The 22,798-nt window shown below is 41.3% G+C and overlaps 2 protein-coding genes across 6 annotated transcripts in view; one reads left to right on the top strand and one right to left on the bottom strand.

The window, feature by feature from the left end:
* The window catches only part of EGLN3 (egl-9 family hypoxia inducible factor 3), a 321,937-nt gene that overhangs the window by 138,215 nt on the left and 160,924 nt on the right, over positions 1–22,798 (bottom strand). The window lies entirely within an intron of this gene.
* NPAS3 (neuronal PAS domain protein 3) overlaps positions 1–22,798 on the top strand; it is an 865,020-nt gene that overhangs the window by 825,189 nt on the left and 17,033 nt on the right. For all 5 annotated transcript variants that reach the window (XM_023227274.3, XM_023227273.3, XM_023227272.3 and 2 more), the window contains 2 exons: positions 9,998–10,191; positions 14,094–14,200. In XM_023227274.3, the coding sequence (XP_023083042.1) occupies positions 9,998–10,191; positions 14,094–14,200 (301 nt within the window). The remainder of the gene's footprint in view (positions 1–9,997; positions 10,192–14,093; positions 14,201–22,798) is intronic.

Here is a 22,798-nt window from a genome sequence, read left to right as displayed (position 1 = left end):
TTCAGGACATTTAAGTAAAACGCACATTCAACAAAGGTGTTAATAGGAAATAGAATAGGAAATAGAAAATATTTATATCTTTTCTAATAAGAGCTCAGGGGTTCTAAAGAAAGTGCATCAATATAGTATAGTACTTCTTCCCGGGGCCGTGCTAAGTCGAGGGAGTAGGGAAGCGGTTTTTCTTCCTTGCCTGACATGGGACTAGTTCTGAGTCTTTTTTTATATAATGTTGTTGGAAAATACAATTGCAGTCTGTAATATTGAGAAGAACTGCCTCTCTACCCTCAAGACAGTGACACTAAGCCACGAGGGGCCTCAGGGGGCCGTGAAGGGCGACACCCCCCTCCTTCACATCAAGTGATAGAGGAAAAAACAAAGTTCCCCTCCACAGTAGTACAATGGGCCTCTGTCCTTCTCTAGGAGACTTTAATAAAGTAACTGAATCAAATGAAATTTGATCAGATGTGTATAGTTCAGCCTTCTTGCTTTGCCCCTTAACAATTTCTCGAGGTGTTTCTACCCATGGTCGTGTTTTATTAAATGATATTTGAAGTGTTCCACTCTCTGAGAAAATGTGGTTTATATCCTTGGCATACATTTACATAATCTCATTAAGGAGATCTCTCCAGCTTAGTTAAACTATCCCAATAAAAAATATCTCATCTTTGGTAGAAGAAAGACTATTTTCTCCAAAGGGAACAGGAAGCAAATGGGGGGGTCGGGCACATTTTGAGAAACTAAAGCTGTAATTATAGCTATATTTTTTATGCTATGTATGTGAAGTTTGTTAAGAGAGATGGATGGGAAATAATTGTTGTTTGGAGGATACAATCATGTAAGAAGAGAACGCTGTGGCTAATGTATTTTAAATGTGGGTTTTAAAAATAATGTTTTATTTGCTCCCTTAGAAAATATTTCTGCATTAAAAAAAAAAAGAACCAAGAGTGAAAAATTACCAGCAATCTCTCAGCTCCCCACTGGAGCCATCAAATGAAGGGTTAACCTCTCAGAATCCCCAGAATTAATCAGGAGCTCAGCCAGGGGCCGGCTGGGCTAGGGGGAGGGGATTGGCAGAGCTCAGCCTCCCCCAGAGGCTTACAGCGCTACAGTGCAGCACACTGTGGTGTGGCCACTGAGAGAACGCAGACCTTTTCACAGATAAAGGAGCGTGCACAGGAAATATGCCCTGATCCCACATCAGCCAAGGGTTCCTGCTTCTCATGCACTGATCCTCCATTTTCAAAGAGCCAAAAGGCAACAAGTTATGTTCTACAGAGTAGTATTTTTTTTTTAAGTACAGCTTTAATCATAAATATATGTTCATCTTTCTTTGCTCATTTAGAAGGCAGTCTGTGATGTGCACCTGGGTCATCTTTATTAAGATCTCTCAATTCATTCAGCTCCCCTGATGGAGAGGAAGCTGCAGCTGGGTGGATGGTATGTCCTGCCAGCCACTGTCATCCAGGACACTTGGAGTTCTTGCTGTTATGAGGATTCCCAGGCCCCTCTCTGGATTTAGAAGATCTGAACTTTTGCGGCAGGAACCTGGGAATCCACGTTATTAATAAGCTCTCCATGTGATTCTTGTGCACACTGAAATGTAAGAACCACTAACCCCAGAGGGTTTTTGTTTAAAAGAAATCCCTCATATCAGCATTAGGTGTTGTAGGCTTTCCAATTAAAGTAAAGAACAAAATAGGTTTTCCCTCATGTGCCAGGCCCATTTAGTCATTTTAATAATTTGGGTGTTGAACAAAGTGAGCTGACTTCATGTGTAAGAGTAAGAACACCCGTGTTCACATGCATACGTGTACCTGAAGTCTGCTTTCCTTCAGGACTTTAGTATGTCAGGTAGAGCACAGAAGTTAGCCCTTGACTTCTTTCCTTTTCCCGTGCCTTCCATAGTCTGGAATGTCCTTATGTATAACTTCAGATCTGTCCATTTCCTGAACCAAACTTCACTTAGTCTCTTCAGGAATCAGACCAAGCATCAAACAGTGTGCTCCAATTACATCGCTCTTCCTGCTCACCTCATTCCCATTTAAAACAAGTGAAAGATCATGGACTCCCTGAGAATTAACACTTATTATGTAATTGTAGACTTTTTATGTCATAGGACTGGTTTCTGCCAGCCTTCTTTCCTAACTTTGGCTAGGAGTGCCTCCCTGGACCCCAGTTTCACCTGCTCTCTTATCCATCACCAGAGCTGCCCTTAAGTAGAGCCCACCTGAAACCCTGACAACCTAATTCCTGCAGGTCTTCTATCCTTAAGTGCTGAATCTTACTCCCTTACTTCTGTGTAATATTGAATATCCCTGATCTTACAAGAATTTGGTTGGACAAACTCCCAGAAAGACCCCTACCATCCACTTGCTTCCTGAGTTAATAGCCATCTCCATACATAGCTGATGACAGCGTTCCAGGACCACTTCTCCCGTTGCATCCTCCGTGGGCCCTGGAGGAGGTCTGCATTGTCACCCCCTCCCTGGATCTCACTTCCACCTTATGAAGTCAGCTTTTCCCTATTCTGCCTTTTCTCATCCCCAACTGCTAAACTCCCATTGTGACTTATGGCAAAACCTATAGTTTTAGTTCTTTTTTTTTTTTTTTGAGATGGAGTCTTGCTCTGTCGCCCAGGCTGGAGTGCAGTGGCACAATCTCAGCTCACTACAAGCTCCACCTCCTGGGTTCACACCATTCTCCTGCCTCAGCCTCCCCAGCAGCTGGGACTACAGGCGCCTGACACCATGGCCAGCTAATTTTTTGTATTTTCAGTAGAGACAGGTTTTCACTGTGTTAGTCAGAATGGTCTCGATCTCCTGACTTCGTGATCTGCCCGCCTCAGCCTCCCAAAGTGCTGGGATTACGGGCGTGAGCCACCGCGCCTGGCCCTATAGTTTTAGTTCTAAAGTCAGTTTTTAGAACTAAAATCTGAGATCCTGTAAGGGAAAGGAAATGCCATTCTACCGTGCTTCTGCCTCCCAGAGGGTCTAAAGACTCCTCCTTCAGTTATGAGCCTTCTTCTCCATGGTGCTTGCGTCTGTGGAAAAGCCCCTGGTTTCAACTAAGGCTTGTTTTTATTGTTATTTGTTTTTTCAGGCAGGCCTTGTGCAAGGAAAGACCTAGGTGGCAAGAGTGAAACAGAAGCAGGTCTGCTAGGGCAGATTCTCCAGCCTATGAATATGGTCTAAATCCTGGAAGCCACACTCCCTATAAATTTGCATGAATTAATTTACACAAGGTTGATATTCTCATGCTGGTTCAGATTAAGTTGTTACGCTGTAGGCTAGATGTTTAGGTTCAGAAGACCCGGCTAAGCCCTTATCTTTCGGCAGGTTTCAGGCCACCTCAAAGCCCCCGTCACTTAAAAATAATTAGCTGACTCTCCCACCTGAGCTAGTGATTTGACGATCTGTATGCTAAACCAGCCTTCTACAGAGGGAAAAAAAGAAAAGGGACCAGAGTGCCAGAAGGAAGCTTAATTTTTAAGGTAAATTTGGATTCCCTTAAAGGACAAGTGAAAAATCTCTGAAGATGCTCTAAACCCAGGGACTCTGTCGTTTTTTTTTCGTGCCTGCAGCCTTTTTTGTTCCCCTAGTTGCCTAGCCCTATTCTATACTTCACATTATATGTGGAAAATACTGCACAGAGTACTTGGCACTTCCTTTTGTTAAAGAGAACATTTTATATTACTAGAACTGAGATTTATTCCTAAAAGAAAGAAGAATAGCCTCCAGATGTATTTTTCCATCATGGACTTTCTTTCCTCAAGTATTGACAGAGGAGAGGTTTTATCAAGGTCTTTGTGAAGGGCCTGTTTATAATGAGAGGGTATTAGTGGAGCACATCTAAGTGTGTATCACCAACAGAAAACAGAAAGGAGCATATGGCAGGAAGAGAAATATACATTTGCCCAAGTAATGTGGCTTGTTAACACTCCCACACTCATCCTAAACTCTGCGGACATGCATCTAACAGCATCACACACAGTCACTCCTTGTAGCAGAGATGAAAAATAAAAGAAAAAATAAAACAATGATTTCCTCACTATGGGATGATCAAGTAATGCTAATGTGGACATTTTTATCAAAGATGATGGGATTTCAACTCAGAAATCTTGTGCATTCTGCTTCACTGTTGTTGGCATCCGGGCAGTGCTGTGTAAGGAGTTTAGAAAAATATGAGCTTTAGCATTTTTGTACAGCTTTTTATGATAAAACAGGAACAATGAAAGGAAACATGAGGATCGAGCTCTTATGTAAGACTGAGCTCAGGGGCGAAGAATCTTTTAGTTCAGAAAGCTCTTCTGAAGAATGTCTGTAGATGAGATTTAAGACCAGACTAAGATGAACTTTTTGAACACTGAGGCAGCTTTTACCCAGCATTGGCCAGAACCAAAGTTTATTTCAATTCAAGTATGATCCATAAGATCCCTATTAATGAATTATTAAACTGCATTTATCAATTTGCAGCTGTATTCTGAAACTCCTGCCCCCACTATGGGACCATAAAGGAGGAGGTGGGGTAATGCTACAGCACAGGAAAGGCCACTCCATTAGGCATTTGGTTATAGAACTCTCTAGAAATGAGTGAGAATCGTAGGCATCATTGCCTGATTCTTTGACACCATTTTATATCTGAGGAAATCCTACCCTCGCCAAGCTAGAAGATTTGCCAAAGTTACCAGAACCAGGACTGAAAACAGATGTTCTGTTTCCCAATACAATGTTATTTTTACCCCCCACAATATTCCTTTCATTTTAAAGCAAGTAGATTATTTTTATAGTTTGATGGCTCTTGACATATTAGAATCTAGGCTTATATATTTGTATTCACCGTCATTTTACATTCACCTACTTAACTTTACAAGGAAGCCATACCCATTCTGTGATATGTTAGCACTGGGATTGGTGATGGTATGGGAAGCCTGGCATTTATGTTAGAATGGAATTGTGGATGGAGAAAAAGAGTGCTTAAGAGCTTTCAGAAATGTTCTGGCTTTTTAATGAAATATTATAGAGCAAGAAGACAATTTAGAGAATAACAAAAAACAAAAACATAAATTGCCTGAGGCTTCAGCTACTCAAAATGGAGAAGAATGCCTTTGGCACTCATGTATGTTTTCTCCATTGGCGATTCTATTGAATTTCTTGGTTTTAATTATCACCTCCAGGAAGAAAAAAAAATAACCTTCCAGCACTATACCTTCAACTGTCATCACTTAGGTGCTTAACTCTTATTTTCAGCTATCCCCTGAACACCTTCTCCAGGATCTTCCCAGGCTGCTCAAGTACAAACTGTTCACAGGGAAATCATCTTTATCTCCACTGGTTACCATTTAGTTACCATTTACCATTTAGTCTATTGCCATCATCATCCTGTGGGACAGGCACAAAAATTATGATACCAGCTCTTCTCCTCAGGTCCCACTGCCAATTTCCATTGATTGTACCTGCCACCTTGGCCCCATCTCTGTCTTTTCTCCTGCTGACACCAACTGAAATGCTCCTGGATCCATTCAGCTGAAAGTATTTTCTTCCTACCCTGAACTCCTGAAGATCTTATTCCAAACCTTTCTTATGGAACATGCTTGTTAATTAATCAAACAGTATTTGTTGAACATATATTACACATCAGGCATTATACCTAGGCACTTTGCACACATTTTCATTCCCTCCAATCAGCCCTGTAAGACTCGGATTTTTTTTTTTTTTTTTTTTTTTTTTTTTTTTAAGACAAGATCTTGCTCTGTCATCCAGGCTGGCGTGCAGTGGTGAAATCATGGCTCACTGCAACCTCGATCTCCTAGGTTCAAGCAATCCTCCAACCTCAGCCTCCATGTAGCTGGGGTCCAAAGACATGAACCAATATACCCAGATAATTTTTTCATTTTTTGTAGACATGGGAGTCTCCCTGTGTTGCCCAAGCTGGTCTTGAACTCTTGGGCTCAAGCGATCCTCCTCCCTGAGCCTCCCAAAGTACTGGGATTACAGGTGTGAGCCACAATGCCCAGCCTGGAAAACTATAAAAATGTCTATGAATATTGATGCCAGTGCCCCAACACCTGAGATCCACATTTAACAACTCTCAGGTACAGCCTGGACAGGGGGACTTTTCAAGACTCCCTGGTTGATCCCAATGTGTAGCCATGGTTGAGAACCACTGGTGTAACTCCAAACCCATTTGCCAGGTATTCTCAGGTAGTTAGTATCACCTCTGAAGCTTTAAAACACAAACAAATGCTGGACCCTAACTCATTCCTATCAAATTAGAACTCTGGGGGATAGAGTCTGGGAATTCACATGTTAACAAAGCTTCACAAGTGACTCCATCACATAACCAGGATCAAAACCCATTTTCTTGATCAGATATGGAATCATCTCCCCCTTATGGCCATATTAGAAATAATTATTGATGTCTTCCTCCCCTCCTCCCCCCCCCCCCCCCCGCCCCCCCGCCACCCACTTAGAGTCTGTAAACTCTTTGAGGACAGATTTACATTTGATTTACCTTGGTCAGCTTCCCGGCACCTAGCAAGGTGCCTCATAGATTATGTGTTTTAGAAACTAAAGAACCAGGAAAATACCTTGTGTTAACTTTATTCAGAAAAAAAAAAAAAAAAAAAGAACTGCCAGGCACAGTAATCCCAGCAGTTTGGGAGGCCAAGGCGGGCATATCAATTGAGGTCAGGAGTTCAGGACCAGCCTGGCCAACATGGTAAAACCCAGTCTCTATTAAAAATACAAAAATTAGCTGTGTATGGTGGTGCATGCCTGTAATCCCAGCTACTCAGGAGGCTGAGGCAGGAGAACTACTTGAACCTGGGAGATGGTGGTTGCAGTTAGCCGAGATCGCACCACTGCACTCCAACCCGGACTACAGAGTAAGACTCCATCTCTAAAAAAAAAAAAAAAAAAAAAAAAAAAAAAAAAAAAATTCTTGGCAGTGTACTTATTTTTTTGTTCTAGGTTTTAAATCTTTGATATACTAACCTGGAAACAAAGCAAGTCATTTCAATTGTCTTAGGATCATAGTTGTGTGGCTATTAAGTGCCAGAGCTAGGATTTGAACTCAGGCCATCTTGACATTCTTTTCTGTACATCTCAGGCCTTAAAAGCAACTATAAAATGAAAAATCCAGCTATCTACATGTTTGGATACATGCTGTCAGACATGTTTCTGAAATTTGAACATAACCTGTCAGCTGGGGAGAAAAAGCTCTGTTGGCATTATGAAATGAATTTGGAAAAAATATGTTAATTTAAACCTAAAAATTGTGGGATCTAACAGATATCCCTTTCTTCTCTTCAATTCCACCCTCCCTGAAACCCACACATACAGACAGACAGACAAACACACCCTCTGATTGTTCTTTGACATTTCTTGACAACTATTTAGTTACAACTTTGGTAATTTTCTTAGTTTTCTTTTCAGTTTATGCTACTTCTCAAAGATTTTTGAAATAACTTGAGCTTCTAGTTATAAATGAAATCTTCTCAAAAGTTCATATACAGTTTACTTAATAAATTGGCATCTGGTATATATTTCTAATGTTTCATTCAATGTGAATATGCACACAGGTATAACACTAAGTTGAAGTGACTCTTAAATAAGACATGGAAACCTGGGTTCCAGGCACTATTTGCCATTTACAAGCTAGGTGACTTTGGGCAGGGATGAGCTTTCTGGAGTCTCCTTCTTCACCTAAAAATAAAAGGGAAAGGAGCGAAGATAGACCCTCCCCAATTTTCTTCCAAATGTGAAATTTTATGATCCTTTAAAATAGTAAGTCATTTATTAGACTTTTGAACAACACCAGATTAATACTTGGTCCTTGTCCTTACTGGTCGATATTTTTAAAGGCAAATAGAGACATAATAATTAAATGTGTAGAATTCTTTACAGTTTATAGTCACCATTAGCTCCATTTCACAGAAAAGGAAATAGAGACACAGAGAGGCTGCATGACTTGCCAGTGGTAACAGAATCAGAAAATTGCAAGTCTAGACTCCTACTGGACCCAACTTTGACCCCCTTCAATACCATGATGGCCACAGGCAAAGCTGGAGATCAGAGGCCAGGTCAATGTGACATGCCGACAGCTCCCTCCCGGTAGCCTGTCTGCCTTCCCCAAATGTTTTCCAACCCAGACGCCTTGAAATTGCTTTGGAATAGAATACCAAGTGGGGATTTATTTAGCATATCATTTCTGGATGTGTGTTTTCCTGAGCATTTATAGATCTGTGTTTTTCCAAGAAGCTGAGTGTTCCTGATAAAACAAGACAGATAATGATAAATGAGCATCTATGTAAGCCTAGCTGGGAGGAGGACCAGGGATTGTTAACACCCCTCCTGTGAAGTTAATCCCATTTCTTTTAGCTATTTCTTTATTAGTTAATGAGGTCTTGCAAAAATGTGTGTCTGTGATGGTGTTTTAGCATCCTTGCCTCTAGGAACATTTTCAAATATTCATAAAGTAGCTCATCTGACCAAAGCTTAAAGCAAAGGTGCATTAAGTATGAATTTAGTCAACTTCAAATGTGGGTGGTCGAAAAGCTGCCGCTGAAATAACCTAAATAATCCTCCTTATTGGTGCTTCCAGATCCACAGCTGTGGGCGCTAATGTGAAGGGTGACAGGGAAAAGGTATTATTTAAAACAGCCAGGACTCTGAAGGGCAGCCCTGTAAGCTTTGATCCTGCTTCCTGACTGACAGTAGTGTGGGCACACTATTGGAAAACCAAGTAACTTAAAAGAAACAAAAATAAAATGGAAAAGGAATTGCCAGTGGAGCCCCTGGGAAGGAAAGCAGACGCTAGATCATATTGTTTCTGGGAGGCAAGAGACCTACTTCCCACTCCAGTTCCTTATAGCAAAGGAGGAAAAGTAGAATCTCAAGATAGTTTGGCACTCAGTGATGCATTTGGAGCGGCAAAGCACATATGGAAACTCAGCTAGTAAACTGAGCTCCATGGTACTGTGAATCATGGCAGTATCTCCATTTCACATGCTTTGGAGGATTCCCCACACTGTAGCAGGGTCCTGGGAACACAGCTAGAGTTGACATGCACATGTGTGCACACACCCCCTCCCAGCCCTTCCATCTGCAACCTAAGGCATAGTGGCACAAATCCTTCCAATTTTTTACCCTTTTATGGTTTTGTTTCCCCAGAGCATCATTTGAGGAAGTTGTCACTATGGCTCATCTATGTGCAGTTTATATGCAGAGGTTTGCTTGGTTCCGGGTAGCCTGGACTATTTTGGCCAAGAAACTGAAAATTACAGCCCAATATTTTCCTTCCTATTTCCAGGCAAATACCTCTGTGCTGCCACTAAGATGGTTCAAGTCTTCCTGACCCTACTTTAGTATGAGCTCCAGGGACAAATCACGGGCCAAAGTCCTCTGACCATCAACCCCATAGGGCACTGCAATAAATCACTGTATCACTGGGAACTCAGCGCTGCCTAACAGGAAATACCTGTCCTCAAAAGAACCCATTCATGTCATTGCCACCGAGAGTTTTATTCATTGGAGTCTTTGGCCTTTTGCAATATCAACCCCCGAATGAAGGAAGGCTCAGAGCCACACATCTGAAAGGAGATGGCCATATAATCCCACTCAAGTACAGACCTGGAGAGAGACAGACGTCGTCCATTAATAAGGGCTAATAATGCATATGTCCTTTTTGCAACTCAGTGCTCAACTTTTTGGTCATTTTATTTGGTTATGAGCTTTCCCTTAATGTCAAAAAAACAAAGTCCTTTAAAAATAGCAACAGCACCATAAGAATGCTGCCTTGAGTAATGCTTGGAGTGTAATACTATCTTTTTTGTCTCTTGCCACAAGGACGCTGAGGGCATGCCGACAGCCATTATGATTACAGAAGATACAAGCTAATGTTGGTTGTTCCAGATGTAATTTTGCATTTCTCAAAAGAAATGCTGTTATATCTGGGATGTAAATTTGACTGGTGTCCTGTACTTAATGTTCTTTTACAGGTGATTCACATAACAGGCCGGCTACGCCTCAGAGTGTCGCTGTCCCACGGGAGGACCGTCCCCAGCCAAATCATGGGTCTCGTGGTTGTTGCGCATGCCTTGCCTCCCCCGACGATCAATGAAGTCAGAATTGACTGCCATATGTTCGTCACTCGAGTAAATATGGACCTCAATATCATATACTGTGAAAATAGGTACTTTGTTTTTGTTTTCATTTGCCCTGTTGCACGTTGCACATTGGTGAGGGTTGTGTTTCAGCCGTCTGAAGGATGGTACTCTCCCAGTGAGGCTCATTCTAAATCCTGATCTTGTTTTTAATGGCCACTTGGACTGACACCAAACATGCTTTTTATTTAAAATTTACATTGCTGCCCTGATTTATGTTAGGGACAACAATTAAATGAATCGGGATACCCAGACATCCATATGCTATAAAGAAGGCCCATTTTGGCTGAGAACCCAAGAAGAAAGCAGGGCTCAGATGCCATTGGCAAAATGATGCAGTAAAATGTATTGCCTGATGCCTCAGTGGTACCCACTTCTGCCTAATTCGAGGGCCCGGCCTCACAGTGGTCAGTGTTCACACAGACGCTAAGCACGGAAAGAACAAATGAGAATCAGGTCCACAGAGGAAAAAGGATGAAGAAGAAATTTGCAAAGCTGTTAAATAAAACTTTGTCATCCTGAGGATTTCACTTTTATAAATTAAGAAAAAGATGACTCATCATATAAATGAGTTGGCAGTTCTTCCTCAAGACTAAGCTTTTATAAAAGGACTTTTTAGCCTCTGGTTAAAAAGTTCACTTTTTCCATTAAGCACAAAGCAAGGGACAAGGAAATGGGACATTGCCCCTTCAGACCTTTCACCTAGAAGTCAGCAGCCCGTCATCAGACTGATTTGAAGAGGAAACCATGGGGTGCAGGGAAGGCAGTGGAGAGGAGCTGCCCACATACCAGGTGTGTGAAGGAAGCTCTGGCGATACTATCCTTCTCCGGGTGCCACAGGGAGAATTACTGCATCAATTTGGGGAGGATGCTTTTGCAGCACTGTTGTCAGGCTTGTTCACTGAGCCCCGTCAGTGCCTTCAGAGGAGAAACTTAAGAGCAGATTGGTCAAGTGACTTGTAGAACTGACCTCTCCAGAGACTAACCAAGAAGATAGCCCCTGCATTCAGTCCACTGGGAAGCGCTGAAGATGTTGAAGTCAAAAGTTGGAAGCTGCCTATCATTTCTGACCAGGATCTGATTCAAAGGAAAGAATTCACCTTGGGAAAAGATACCTGAGCTATGAGTGTTCAATAGGGTAGAAGATCTCATGAACGTGTTGCTGTTATTTGAGAAGAAACTCTGAATCTGCATTTCAAGTTTTGTTGGCATTTATTAAAATGTTTATGATCGTGACATCTTGGGTATGTCTAAAGCATTCTGGAAAGGTCACAGAACATCAGGGAACATGCGTTAGCCAGTATGATTCACTGAAGTTGGCAGGTCCTAATAAAGATGGCTGGCATTTACTGATCACTTACTGCACATAGGCCGTGTGCAAAGCTCTTCACTTGCACAATTTCACTTCAGCTTTAGGATAGCCCTGTGAGGCAGGTGCTGCTGCTGTCTCCATTGCCTTTGGGCAATTACAGCTAAGAGAGAAACATTGACTGACTTGTCCTCAGCCAAGAGATTCAAAAGCCCATGTACTTAGCTACATCCTGTGGAGTCTCCCTGGAGTCTCTTCTTTTTCTTCAGCAGTCAGACTGAATGGCAAGCGACCAGAAAGAATAACCTCTGAGGGGGACTTTTCATACATATGTACCCATGAAAGAACCCAGTTACAGCCCATAGAGCTATTTCTTCTCTAATTAAAAATGTAGAATGCTGGAGAAGGAGATCCAACCAGGGAAGACAGACATCACGTCAGAGGATGGACTATGGCTTTGCTTTTTTGAAAACACAAGTCAGCATCCTTGATTTAGCTACCAGCCACCTCTCCCTCCAAAGAACAGGGCTTCGTCTTATTTACCAAACTTCCAATGATTGTCCTATCCCAAAACATCACTTAATTTTCATTCCCGTGATCAACTCATTAATTCTTTTGACAAGCTCCATGGACCCGAATGCCTCATGGTGCCACTCTAGTAATTGAGATCATTTTCTGTGACCTGCTTTTGGCGTTTTTCTTCCTCAAAAAAAAAAAAAAAGCTTTCACAGTCCCCTTTATTAGCCAATACAATATAGCATTTTTCCCATCTGCAGATGATAGTAATTATGAAAAATACCTGTATGAAAGGTAATTGCATATTTGATCTGAGGAGAAGCATATTGTGTGCCAGGCACTGTGCGATATTAATTTCATTCCCTTCATTCATCCCCTCACCAACCTTTCGGATTGTTTTACAGAAGAAGAAACTGAGGCTCAGAGTAAAAGATGCCATCAGGATTCTGATCCTGATATAGGTCATCCAACTGGTCAGGTGCTTTCAAGATAGATGTTAAGACACCCTCAGACACCGGGCTAGTCACATTCACCACAGTAACAGGCTTTGCTACAGAGAAGGGCTTAGATCGTTTTGAAGGATTTAATTCAAGAAAAGAATAAACTAAAGAAATGCCTTCCCTGAAGAATGGAGTGGCTTTTTCCTGGGGTTTATTATTTAATTAGGGAATTGTTAACTAGAAACTAAGGCTTGCTCCTTGACTCTGCAGACCATTCTTCTCTGCATTCCCAAGGACGGCCTCAGGCGAAGCCGACATCTAATGCTTTCAGAGGAGCTGGCAAAGTTCAGAAACACCAGTGAGGGAGGGTCTTTTAATGACATCCTTGTTCCCTCATTTGCAGAAAGCGGGTGTAACTGCGCTTGGAAGATAGCTAATGGTTTTAGGAAAACACCAGCTAATCTGTGTCATACCTAAAACCCATGAAATCCTTAGAAAACTCTCCTTTTTATTTCCCCAATTAATCTTATCTTACCAAAAATCCTAGTTCGGCCAAAAATATTATTTGAATTGCTAGACACTGAGAAATTCACTCACTGGGTAATATATTTTAATTATGTTTCTTTTTTTGTTTGTTTTTCTTTCTTATTTCCCTGCCTTGGGGGCCAGAAAACTCTCTAACAATGATCACATGTGTTTCTTAAATGTGTCATTTCTAAAGATTTACTTCATATTTCAATAGACCATATGCCGTAAGTCATAAAAAAAAAAAAAACACATGAAGAGTAAAGAGAATAAATTAAACAAGAAATATATTCCACTTTGGACTGACCAAAAGGAATCTGCACTTGGTAATACAGAGGGTAACAAGCATTTTGACATGTTTGCGTAAACCAGGCAGATTCCCCCAACATGTTTTCCAATTTGGACTCTATTTTTCCGTGCTCTGCCTGAGGACATCGACGTCTGGACAATCAGTGACAGAGGCTTACACACACGTACTGTCGAGCACAAGCCTGGAAGAGCTGCTGAAATGGTTTAAAAGTTTTTGTGCGGAATCCACCACAAAGTACCAGTTAAAAGGGCCAGGAGTGAAAGCTGAGCTCCCAAATGACTAAGACTAAAAAAGATAATACCCCCAGGCATCTGTATGTCTCAGCATTTAAATTATATCCCTTGAAATGCCAATTTGGACTTTGTGCCAAGAAGCTGCTGAAGCCCTTTTTCATGGAAATACCCAATAGAAGACCAATCTGTTTAAATGAAAGGTGTCTCTAATCATTTGGTATAAACATAACATGTTTTTATTTTATTATGTAACCTTGAATTATCTTGGCCTGTAATGAGGATCTTGCATTGTTACTGATTCTCAATAATTTCATGAAATTATGTTGTCTAAATGTGCATTCTTAATGCCAAAGAAAGAGAAAAACCTATCTAATTATTGAAACACAATCGCTTGATGTAACACATTTCCTACTTTTGAAAAAAGACTGTTACGTGTTAAAGAAATAATCTTCTCTATAAAGGGCTTCCCTCACAGTGCCACCTCCTCACGGGTACAGTAGTGTAATGAAATGTGTCAGTAGATCTGTTTCTACGTTATTTGACAGTTTCTTTCTATTTCTTCCCTTCTGAATTCCAGCCTGTGTTCTTCTCTTTGTAGGATTAGTGATTATATGGATCTGACCCCTGTAGATATCGTAGGGAAGAGGTGCTACCACTTCATCCATGCTGAAGACGTGGAGGGCATCAGGCACAGTCACTTGGACTGTAAGTACCTCCTGTGTGGGGGAATAACCCTGACCGGTGTCAGCTCTCTCTGAGGCTTGTCTGGTTTCAGTGCTGATTTTTCCCTTCATCTTTCCTGTGTACATTTCAGATGACTGTCAGTGTGCAGTGAGAAAAAGTGAGACATCAATCATTTCAACTCGTGTTAGAATTAGATTGAAAGTTGGACCTCGGGCCTAGAGAAATTGCTGGATCTTTAGGCACTCACCCAGAATTCTGTGGTGTCTTGTGCTGTCTCTCCTGTGAAGTGGTGGGGAAACCTTTGTCTTAAGTGCTTCCTTGACCCTTTCATTTTCTGGAGAGCAACTTCCACTCTGAAATTTGTGGTCTTAGTTTCAAAATACATGTGGGAGAAGACAAGTTCAAATAAGCCAGAGCCTTATAAAAATGCCTACTTGACCAGCCACAAAACTGGGGTGAGGGGCAAGCCAGGGAGATGGGGCAGAGCACGTTGTGTGGACACAGCAACTCTCGAAGGCAGTGTTTTCGCTGTTTCTGGAAAGAGAGTTATTCAGAAGAGTAGCTCTCTCCATCCTCCAACTCCTGGGAAAGAGAAACTTATCTCAGCTCTTTGAATATGGCTCCCAGCCCCTGAGCCACAGGCTGAACTCCAAAAGACCTTCTGTGCATGTGAGCAAAGCAGGAGCATCAGTGATGTGGCTGGCTCCAGCGACATACCAGCAGAATCGTGCAGGACCCCGCATCCAACTGCCCTAGCTGTTCACTCTGTCCATGGAAAGGGTCTGACTAGAGCACTGGTCTGGTGGCCCTCTTCTGACCAGAGGTCCTTTATATGACCATTCAATAGACTCTTCCTGAAAAATGAGTACCCCCCGCCACCTCACCCACAGCTATGTCCCTAGAAGGTTCTAATCCCAGTTCAGACCTCTAAATTTAAATATAGTCACATGCCACTTAGCCATGTTTTGGTCAACTACCTACCACATATACGATGGTGGTCCCATGAGATTATAATACTGTATTTTTACTGTACCTTTTCTGTGTTGAGATACACAAATACCACTGTGTTACAGTTGCCTACCAGTATTCAGTAGAGTAACATGCTGTACAACTTTTGGTCCAGGAGCATTAGTCTATACCATATAGCCCAAGTGTGTAGTACGCTACACCATCTAGGTTTGTGTCAGTGCACTCTGTGATAGCCACACACTGATGAAATACCCTAGCGATGCATTTCTTAGAATGTATTCCCATCATTAAACAACACGTGGCTGTACACACAGGGTGCCACAAATGAGATGGTACAGCCTAAAGTTGAAGCGTTTATACAGAAAAAGCCAGCCAAGTGGCCTTTGTATTTACCTCCTCTCCCCTTTTTTATCATGGTCAAAGAGAGCTATTTCATGTCTTTCCTGCCCTTTGCAATTATTTCTTCATTTCAAACTCAGAAACATGGAGATGTTGAGCTAGCCAGCGTCTCAAAGTATGAACATCCTGTACTGTGTTTTTAACCCTGCGTTAGCAACACTGACATGGAACCAAGTTCAGTGTCAGAATGTGTATGCACCGCGTCTCTGGAAAGAGTCTGCCTGCAAGACAGCAGATTCTACTCCCAATGCGGAGCGTGTGTCTTGATACTGCACACCAGGGATTTAGGGAACACACTTGTTGCTGAGAATGAATGGGTGTTGTGTATCGTAGAAGCAGATGGCTCTTCAATTAATTGGGGAAAAAAATGATGCGGTTTCCTCAAAAGAAACATCAGGTTCTTTGTTACTCAGAGTTTAGAGAAAATGGAGAAAAAATCAGGATCTTTGGAAGAAGCCATGGATATATTTTCGGAATAATATAGGCTAGAGATCCAGACTTCACAAATGAATATATTGTTTTTAGGAACACTGTCATAGACCATGTGTGGAGAGGGGGATACCTTCTCATTTTGGAATCTTAATTAAGGTCTAAATTCAGAAACCTGATGCTGCAAAAAAAAAAAAAAAAAAAAAAAAACACACACAAAAAGAACTTTGTCTTCCTCAGTTATTATTTGGAAAACATCATGCTATCTCTCTGGGATTTCATTTACAGTTTGAAGAAACACAATTCCTCAGGAACAGTGAGCGAGGGCAGTTCATTTCTCCCCATTAAGCAAAGGTCTCCAACAAATATGTTTGATGCCTTTCTTTCCGGTTTACTTTTATCTCATTTTCCGCACTCGGAATAATTTGAGAGAGCTGAAAATAAACCACTCCACCGTTCACTATTGTGCTATTCTCCTAATTTTTCTGGTATCTTGCCAGCTAATAAACAGAGAAGGTATGCTTTCAAATTCTGATTTTTTTCATTACTCGATATTGACATACTGCCTATTGCTTTATGATTCAGCCTACTAACAATGATTGGGTTCATTCTTTTAACTCATACACATGACTTCTAATTTTGAGTTCTTTTAATAACCTTAAACACATGAAAAACAAATAGAATGAGCTGATAATTCTGCATAGTAAAATACACTTCACATATTTAGCTATCATGCTGTGGAATAACTCCACAATGTCAAGTAGCACACAATTAGTAAAACTGTAGGGGGAGGAAAAAGAGTGTTTTGATCCTGAAGAAGTTTGATCCTAATCAGATTGAAATTTCAGCGTTCTTGTAGTGCTTAATATCTTCAATCACACACAAAAAAAATCAAACTGATTCCAGTGTCAAGTTTTGCATTCTGTGACTGAAATAAAATGCTAAAATATACAAATGCATCTCGCTTTGTACAATAAACATTAACATCATTATAAAGTAAGATTGAGTCTAAAATTGTGTGATGGAATGTCTGATGTTTACCTCATTCTCAAACCAAAGCCAGCCCAGTAACAAAATGACAGACCATGTAATAAGTCTTGGTTGTATAAACACTGGAAGAAAAGGCAAAAAGCCAGCACAGCATCTTGCTCGTCCAAAGCCCTAGGCTATTACTGAAGGATGCCTCAACTGTGCCTTCTTGGCAGGAGAAGGTCATGGCGACATAGAATCGGGTCAAGAATAAGATAGAATTCTAAAACAAAGGGATGGTTAAAAAATAAACCACATTAACTATTTAGTTTTTCTTCCTAGAGCTATTGGCACAACTCCTGGTTCTGTCCTGAAAGATAGGTTGTAGTCATCTGATGATATTTCTGATTTTTTAATATCTGTCTTATGCCCCAGTTTGATAGAATGTTTTTTAAAAAGACTTAATAGTCTTTGATAACTAAAAATACTATCCTTATCACTTATATCTTTTTTCCTCGCCTAGGCATCTGTAAATCCATAAATGAACTTGTCTCTAGAATAAGAAAAGTAGAGGAATATCAACTGTACCAGGATTACAACTCTGATAAATTGAACCAAGAACTTTAGAGCATCTACTCTTCCACTAAGTTAACATGAGATGACTGATAGTTCACTGGATTTCAACAGAAAGAATCAGTAAGAATCACATTATTGACGCCAACATGGTAGGTTAGTGAAACTACACTGGAACTGTAAAACCAAGGGAGTTTTAGGGCCCCTTCTTTCACGCTGTCCCCAAAGATCTCTGTGATTTCTTTTGCTTAAAACCAGTTTCACCAATTCTTCAGGTCAAATCATCATTTAAAGGTTAGAATTTTAAACCATTCACATTAGTAATTACTGGGGCATCTTCACCTCCTCTTCCCTCCAGTTCTCCATTGAGAGGTGATCACTCAAAATTACACACTCCAGTTACCTATGGTGTCTGTGTGGCTCTTCAATTATGAAAGGTTTCAGTGCAACCACCTGCCACTCTACTTCTGCCTGTAGCCCCCCAAAAATAGAATGCTAAACCAAACAGATGCATGCTTTGCACTGCTCTTTATTTCCATTTAATCCAGCCCTTTGTCTAGAGAAAGAGCCGAATTCGTCTTAGATATCCCTAGGGTTCTTTGTGGGTCCAATCAGCAACAACTTTCTAAAACCTTAAAGAGTGGCCTAGGGGAAAACTTCCTTTCTCTTTATGAGGTTCTGCTCCACCAGCAAGGCTCAAGGCTGTGGAGCTGTGGGATTTCAAGGAAAAGGAGCCAGAGACTGTAGGTGTGGTGGCAGTTTTTTCCTTCCTAGCACCTGACCCAGTCTGAGAAGACTCTGGAAGAGTTATTTCAGAAAGACAGAAGAACTGCAGATTGCCTTTGAGATCACAGGCAGTTAAAAAGCATGGCCTATCCAATATACTTGAGGGTTGTTTTTTTTTGTTTTTTGTTTTTTGTTTTTTTAAGTAGCTTAAGTGTTTATTTCTTAATTACAAACTTCTATACTTTCTAACAAAACTAATATACAGCTACCTGATATAATGCATTCCATGCTGTTTTGCATCAATAACCCCCACACTTCCCTCCTGAAGGCGTCTCATCGCCAAATGCAAGCAGACTGCTTAATGCAGGACTAATTAGTATATCCCCTTCCAGTCTGCAGGCCCTCCATTGTAATTCCCAGCTCATTTTTTTCCACAACCGAGCATCAATCAAAGTAAGTGCCCTGCCTGCCTAGGCAACACAAGATGTCCTCCATGCATTTGTCATCTGCCACACAAACAAAGGGGGAATTTAATTGTTGGTTTGGGTATGCAGCCACTGCACACAGAAACGGAAGCTGCAAGTGAAGGAAACAGAAAAGGTGGAAAGTTTGATGGGTGGGCCAAATGCAGATAGCACGGGGGACTTTTTTCTGTGTTCTGATCTCAGCCCTTCTTCAGGGGTGGGTCTTCAGGGATTTAGCTGCAACCTGGTCATTGGCTGGACTTTTCCCAAAGCCAGTAAGCGTTTCCCTTCTGCCATACGAATATGAAAATCCCCATGAAAGGAAATGCATGTAATAGCTACCATGTCTGACTTTCTTCAGAAGCCAAGTCAGCCTTCATCGTGTACCTGGCCATTAACTGAAAATACTGTCACGAGGAGACAAGATAAAGGCAGGTTTTTATGCAGGAATGAATTTGTATTATTTTGTCTTACTTGTTTTTTTGTTTGTTTGTTTGTTTTTGGTTGTGTGTGTGTGTGTTTTTTTTTTTTTTTTTTTTTTTTTTTGGTGGGGGGTACCGGCAGGGAGACAGTGCTCGTTTTGGCTTTTAAAGTCCATGGACAGGCAAGCACAGAGACGAGAGAGCAGCAAGAGGGTTGAGCTCCAGCGGCACATCCCTGCTGTGCTTACTACACTGTGCATCAGTGGGGCAGCGGCATAGGCACCCCCTGGGAACTGAGAGACGCAGGTTTTAAGGCCTTCCCCAATCAGAATCTGCAGTTAGCAAGATCCCCAACTGACTCATATTCATGTGAAAGCTTGAAAAGTACAGACTATACTAGTATTTAGAAGGCACTATTTTACATGACATAAACAGTAAATACAAACTGAGTACCTGAAGGGTTGTCTTTTCCTCTCAAATTGGATGAATTCTGAGAATAGTAGCAAAAGGTGAGTAGTGAAATAACTCTTAGGGTGCTCCATCAGTATTCAAATGAAACCAGAATAGGATTAAGAAGCTGACTTCTTTACAAAGATGTAAAGTTTTAAATATCAACGGGAAAAATTTAACAGAGTATACATAGTAATATCCAACCTAGTAAGCAAAAGATCTCACTGTTTCTTTTTTCCCTTGGGCAAATATTTTCCTGTGTACTTGACTGTATGAGTGAATATGAGCAGTCGTTTTTTTCCTATTCAAGTTTACCTAACATTTGTGAGCACTTACTAATGCAAAGCCTGTGTCATCGCTGTGAGCTTTCAAAAATAACCAAGGTATGGTCTCCACCTTCGAGGAGCTTACATACTAGTAGAGAAGGCAGCATGAAACAGCCAATTCTGAATAGCTAGTATGAAATGAGGTCTGTTAAGATGTGCAAACAAAACACAGAAACCCCAGAGGTGAAAGTAACTAAGGGGAGGATGGAGAAAAAGCCCCAGGGGACGCAGATTTTCCCTGGACTTTGAAAGAGGATGGCAAGAGAGATGGAGGAGGGGTCTAAGGCACTGCAGGCTTAGAAGAGCATAGGAGAGACATAGAACACAAACACATGATCTGTTCTGTCTCCCCAGAGAGCGAGCCAGAACTTTGATTTGACGGACAAATTCTAATATAATTCTCACATGGATTTGTGAGCTTTTCCTTGTTATTATTTCAATTAGTAACTGCTTTTATTTTTTGTTATTTTTATTATTATTATTATTATTATTATTATTATTATTATTATTTGAGACAGAGTTTTGCTCTTGTTGCCCAGGCTGGAGTGCAATGGCACGATCTCGGCTCACCGCAACCTCCGCCTCCTGAGTGCAAGCGATTCTCCTGCCTCAGCCTCCCTAGTAGCTGGGATTACAGGCGTGCTCCACCACACCCAGCTCATTTTGTATTTTTAGTAGAGATGGGGTTTCTCCATGTTGGTCAGGCTGGTCTGAAACTCCTGACCTCAGGTGATCCACCCACCTGGGCCTCCCAAAGGGCTGGGATTACAGGCATGAGCCACTGCACCTTGCCTAGTAGCTGCTTTTATTATAGTTTTTTTAAAACCTTGTATTTGACAAAAAAATAACCCATTGCTCTTATAAGGCATGATCAGAAGAAAAAAAAAAACTCAATACTTCCGGCCTGGCATGGTGGCTCATGCTTATAATCCCAGCACTTTGGGAGGCCAAGGTGGGTGGATCACAAGGTCAGGAGTTCAAGACCAACCTGGCCAATGCAGTGAAACCCCGTCTCTATTAAAAATTCAAAAATTAGCTGGGCATGGTGGCGGGTGCTTGTAATCCCAGCTACTCGGGAGGCTGAGGCAGGAGAATGGCATGAACCTGGGAGGCGGAGCTTGCAGTGAACCAAGATCACACCACTGCACTCCAGCTTGGGCGACAGAGTGAGACTCTGTCTCAAAAAAAGAAAAAAAAAAATCAATACTTCTGAGTCATCCATTTTAACCTAAATCAGTTAACCCAAATAAAATCAATTCCATTACTTCTTATAATGGCATCTTGTTCTCAATCTTATACAAACTATTTTTTAAATTGTTTCCTGAAAACTTTCAGTGATACCCTATCATCAAAAAACTTGTTTTAAGTTAAATAAGTGGCAGAGGATTTAATTCATGTATGTGTCTAACATACAACAGTTTTCCCACACATGCACGGCTAACTAAAGATCAGGTCATTCAAACCTCTTCTTGAACTCCCACATCTTCTCTGGCTTCCTAGAACTTTTGGTGCGGCCTATCAAGTAGAATGCACCTGGTTACACGTAACAGACAATCCCAGTAAAAATGACTTAAGTTTCTCTTCATGATCAGAAGATCAAGAGAGCATCCCCATCATCAGTTCCTCATGGGGCAATGTCCAAAGTGTGGAAGGGGTCAGTCGATGTTTTGTGTTTGTTTTGGAGTGCACAGAAAACATTCCCAGCAGCACTTCCCCACCAGGGAGCAGGGAGAAGCCTCTTGTGTCTTATAGTCCCATGTGTCATCAAGTACCCAAGCCTAAGCCACTCACTGGCAAGGGGGTAGAATTACTGTATCTGGCTTAAACAATCAAGGTTTATTCTCCTGGGATTTAGGAGGCAGCCGTCCAACATAAAACCCAAAATCAGACTTCTGTTACCCAGAAGGAAGTGGCAGAATAGCTGTTGAGCAGACGACCAACAGTGACTGCTACATGGAAGAATCTATGTTTTCACAACAAAGTACTTGCATTTCTAAAAATCTACGTAACAGATGAACAAATGGAATTTGTCTGGGCTCCTGGAAATATTTCTGACTTTCTGAAACACTAGTTTTTATATACCTGTGCCTCACTACCTATGTATTTCTTTTTAAAGATGTTTAGTGGACTTAACAAAATGATGGCCTCCAGAAGCACAGGGTCCACGAGAGACAAAATAAATCTGAGTATAAGGTCCACATCATCCCTTTTGTCTGTTTTCACTTCTGCCTATGCCCCAATCAGATTAACTGCTTCAGTACTTGATAACACTTAATTGTTGAAGGGAGGTGAAGAATGCACCCAGCCCAAGTCCGACCCCCTTGTGCTTTCATAGACCTACATACCACATGCCATACAGTTGTCACTGTTATAGACTTATTAGTGAGAATGATTGATAAGCATCTCTCTTTCTCATTCAGAGGCAAGTAGTGGTAAATCCCTTTTTCCAGAGTGAAGAAAACTTTTTCAACAACCTCTCACAGTAGAGACTTCCCACTTGAGTTTCATTGCCCAGTGTCTCATCATATTCCAAACCTAAACCAATCACTGACTAGGGGAATGCAATTATCAAGACTGATGGAGATTAACGTAGGAGGACAGGCCCATGACACATTTTGCACACTCTGATGTCCCCTGGAGACTAGCACAGAGTAGGCACTCCAAAAAAAATGGATTGAATGAATAAATCCACCATTGTCCTCAGTTCCTAGCCTTAAATTTTTAAATTCCATGCTGAAGAGCCCACCGCTTCTCATTTATAAAGCAAATTCCCCCCCAAAATAGAAGGTATAGGTCCTAAAAAAAATACTCTATCCTTAACTATTTTAGGTTGAGAAGGGAATGAATGAGTGGGACTGAAACTCCCTGGTTGGGCTGAAAACAGCTTGTAAA

This window comes from Piliocolobus tephrosceles, chromosome 6 (assembly GCF_002776525.5).
Source record: "Piliocolobus tephrosceles isolate RC106 chromosome 6, ASM277652v3, whole genome shotgun sequence".
Taxonomy (NCBI): domain Eukaryota; kingdom Metazoa; phylum Chordata; class Mammalia; order Primates; family Cercopithecidae; genus Piliocolobus; species Piliocolobus tephrosceles.
The sequence above is the reverse complement of the archived record's forward strand: the minus strand, read 5'-3'. Positions and strand labels throughout refer to the sequence as shown.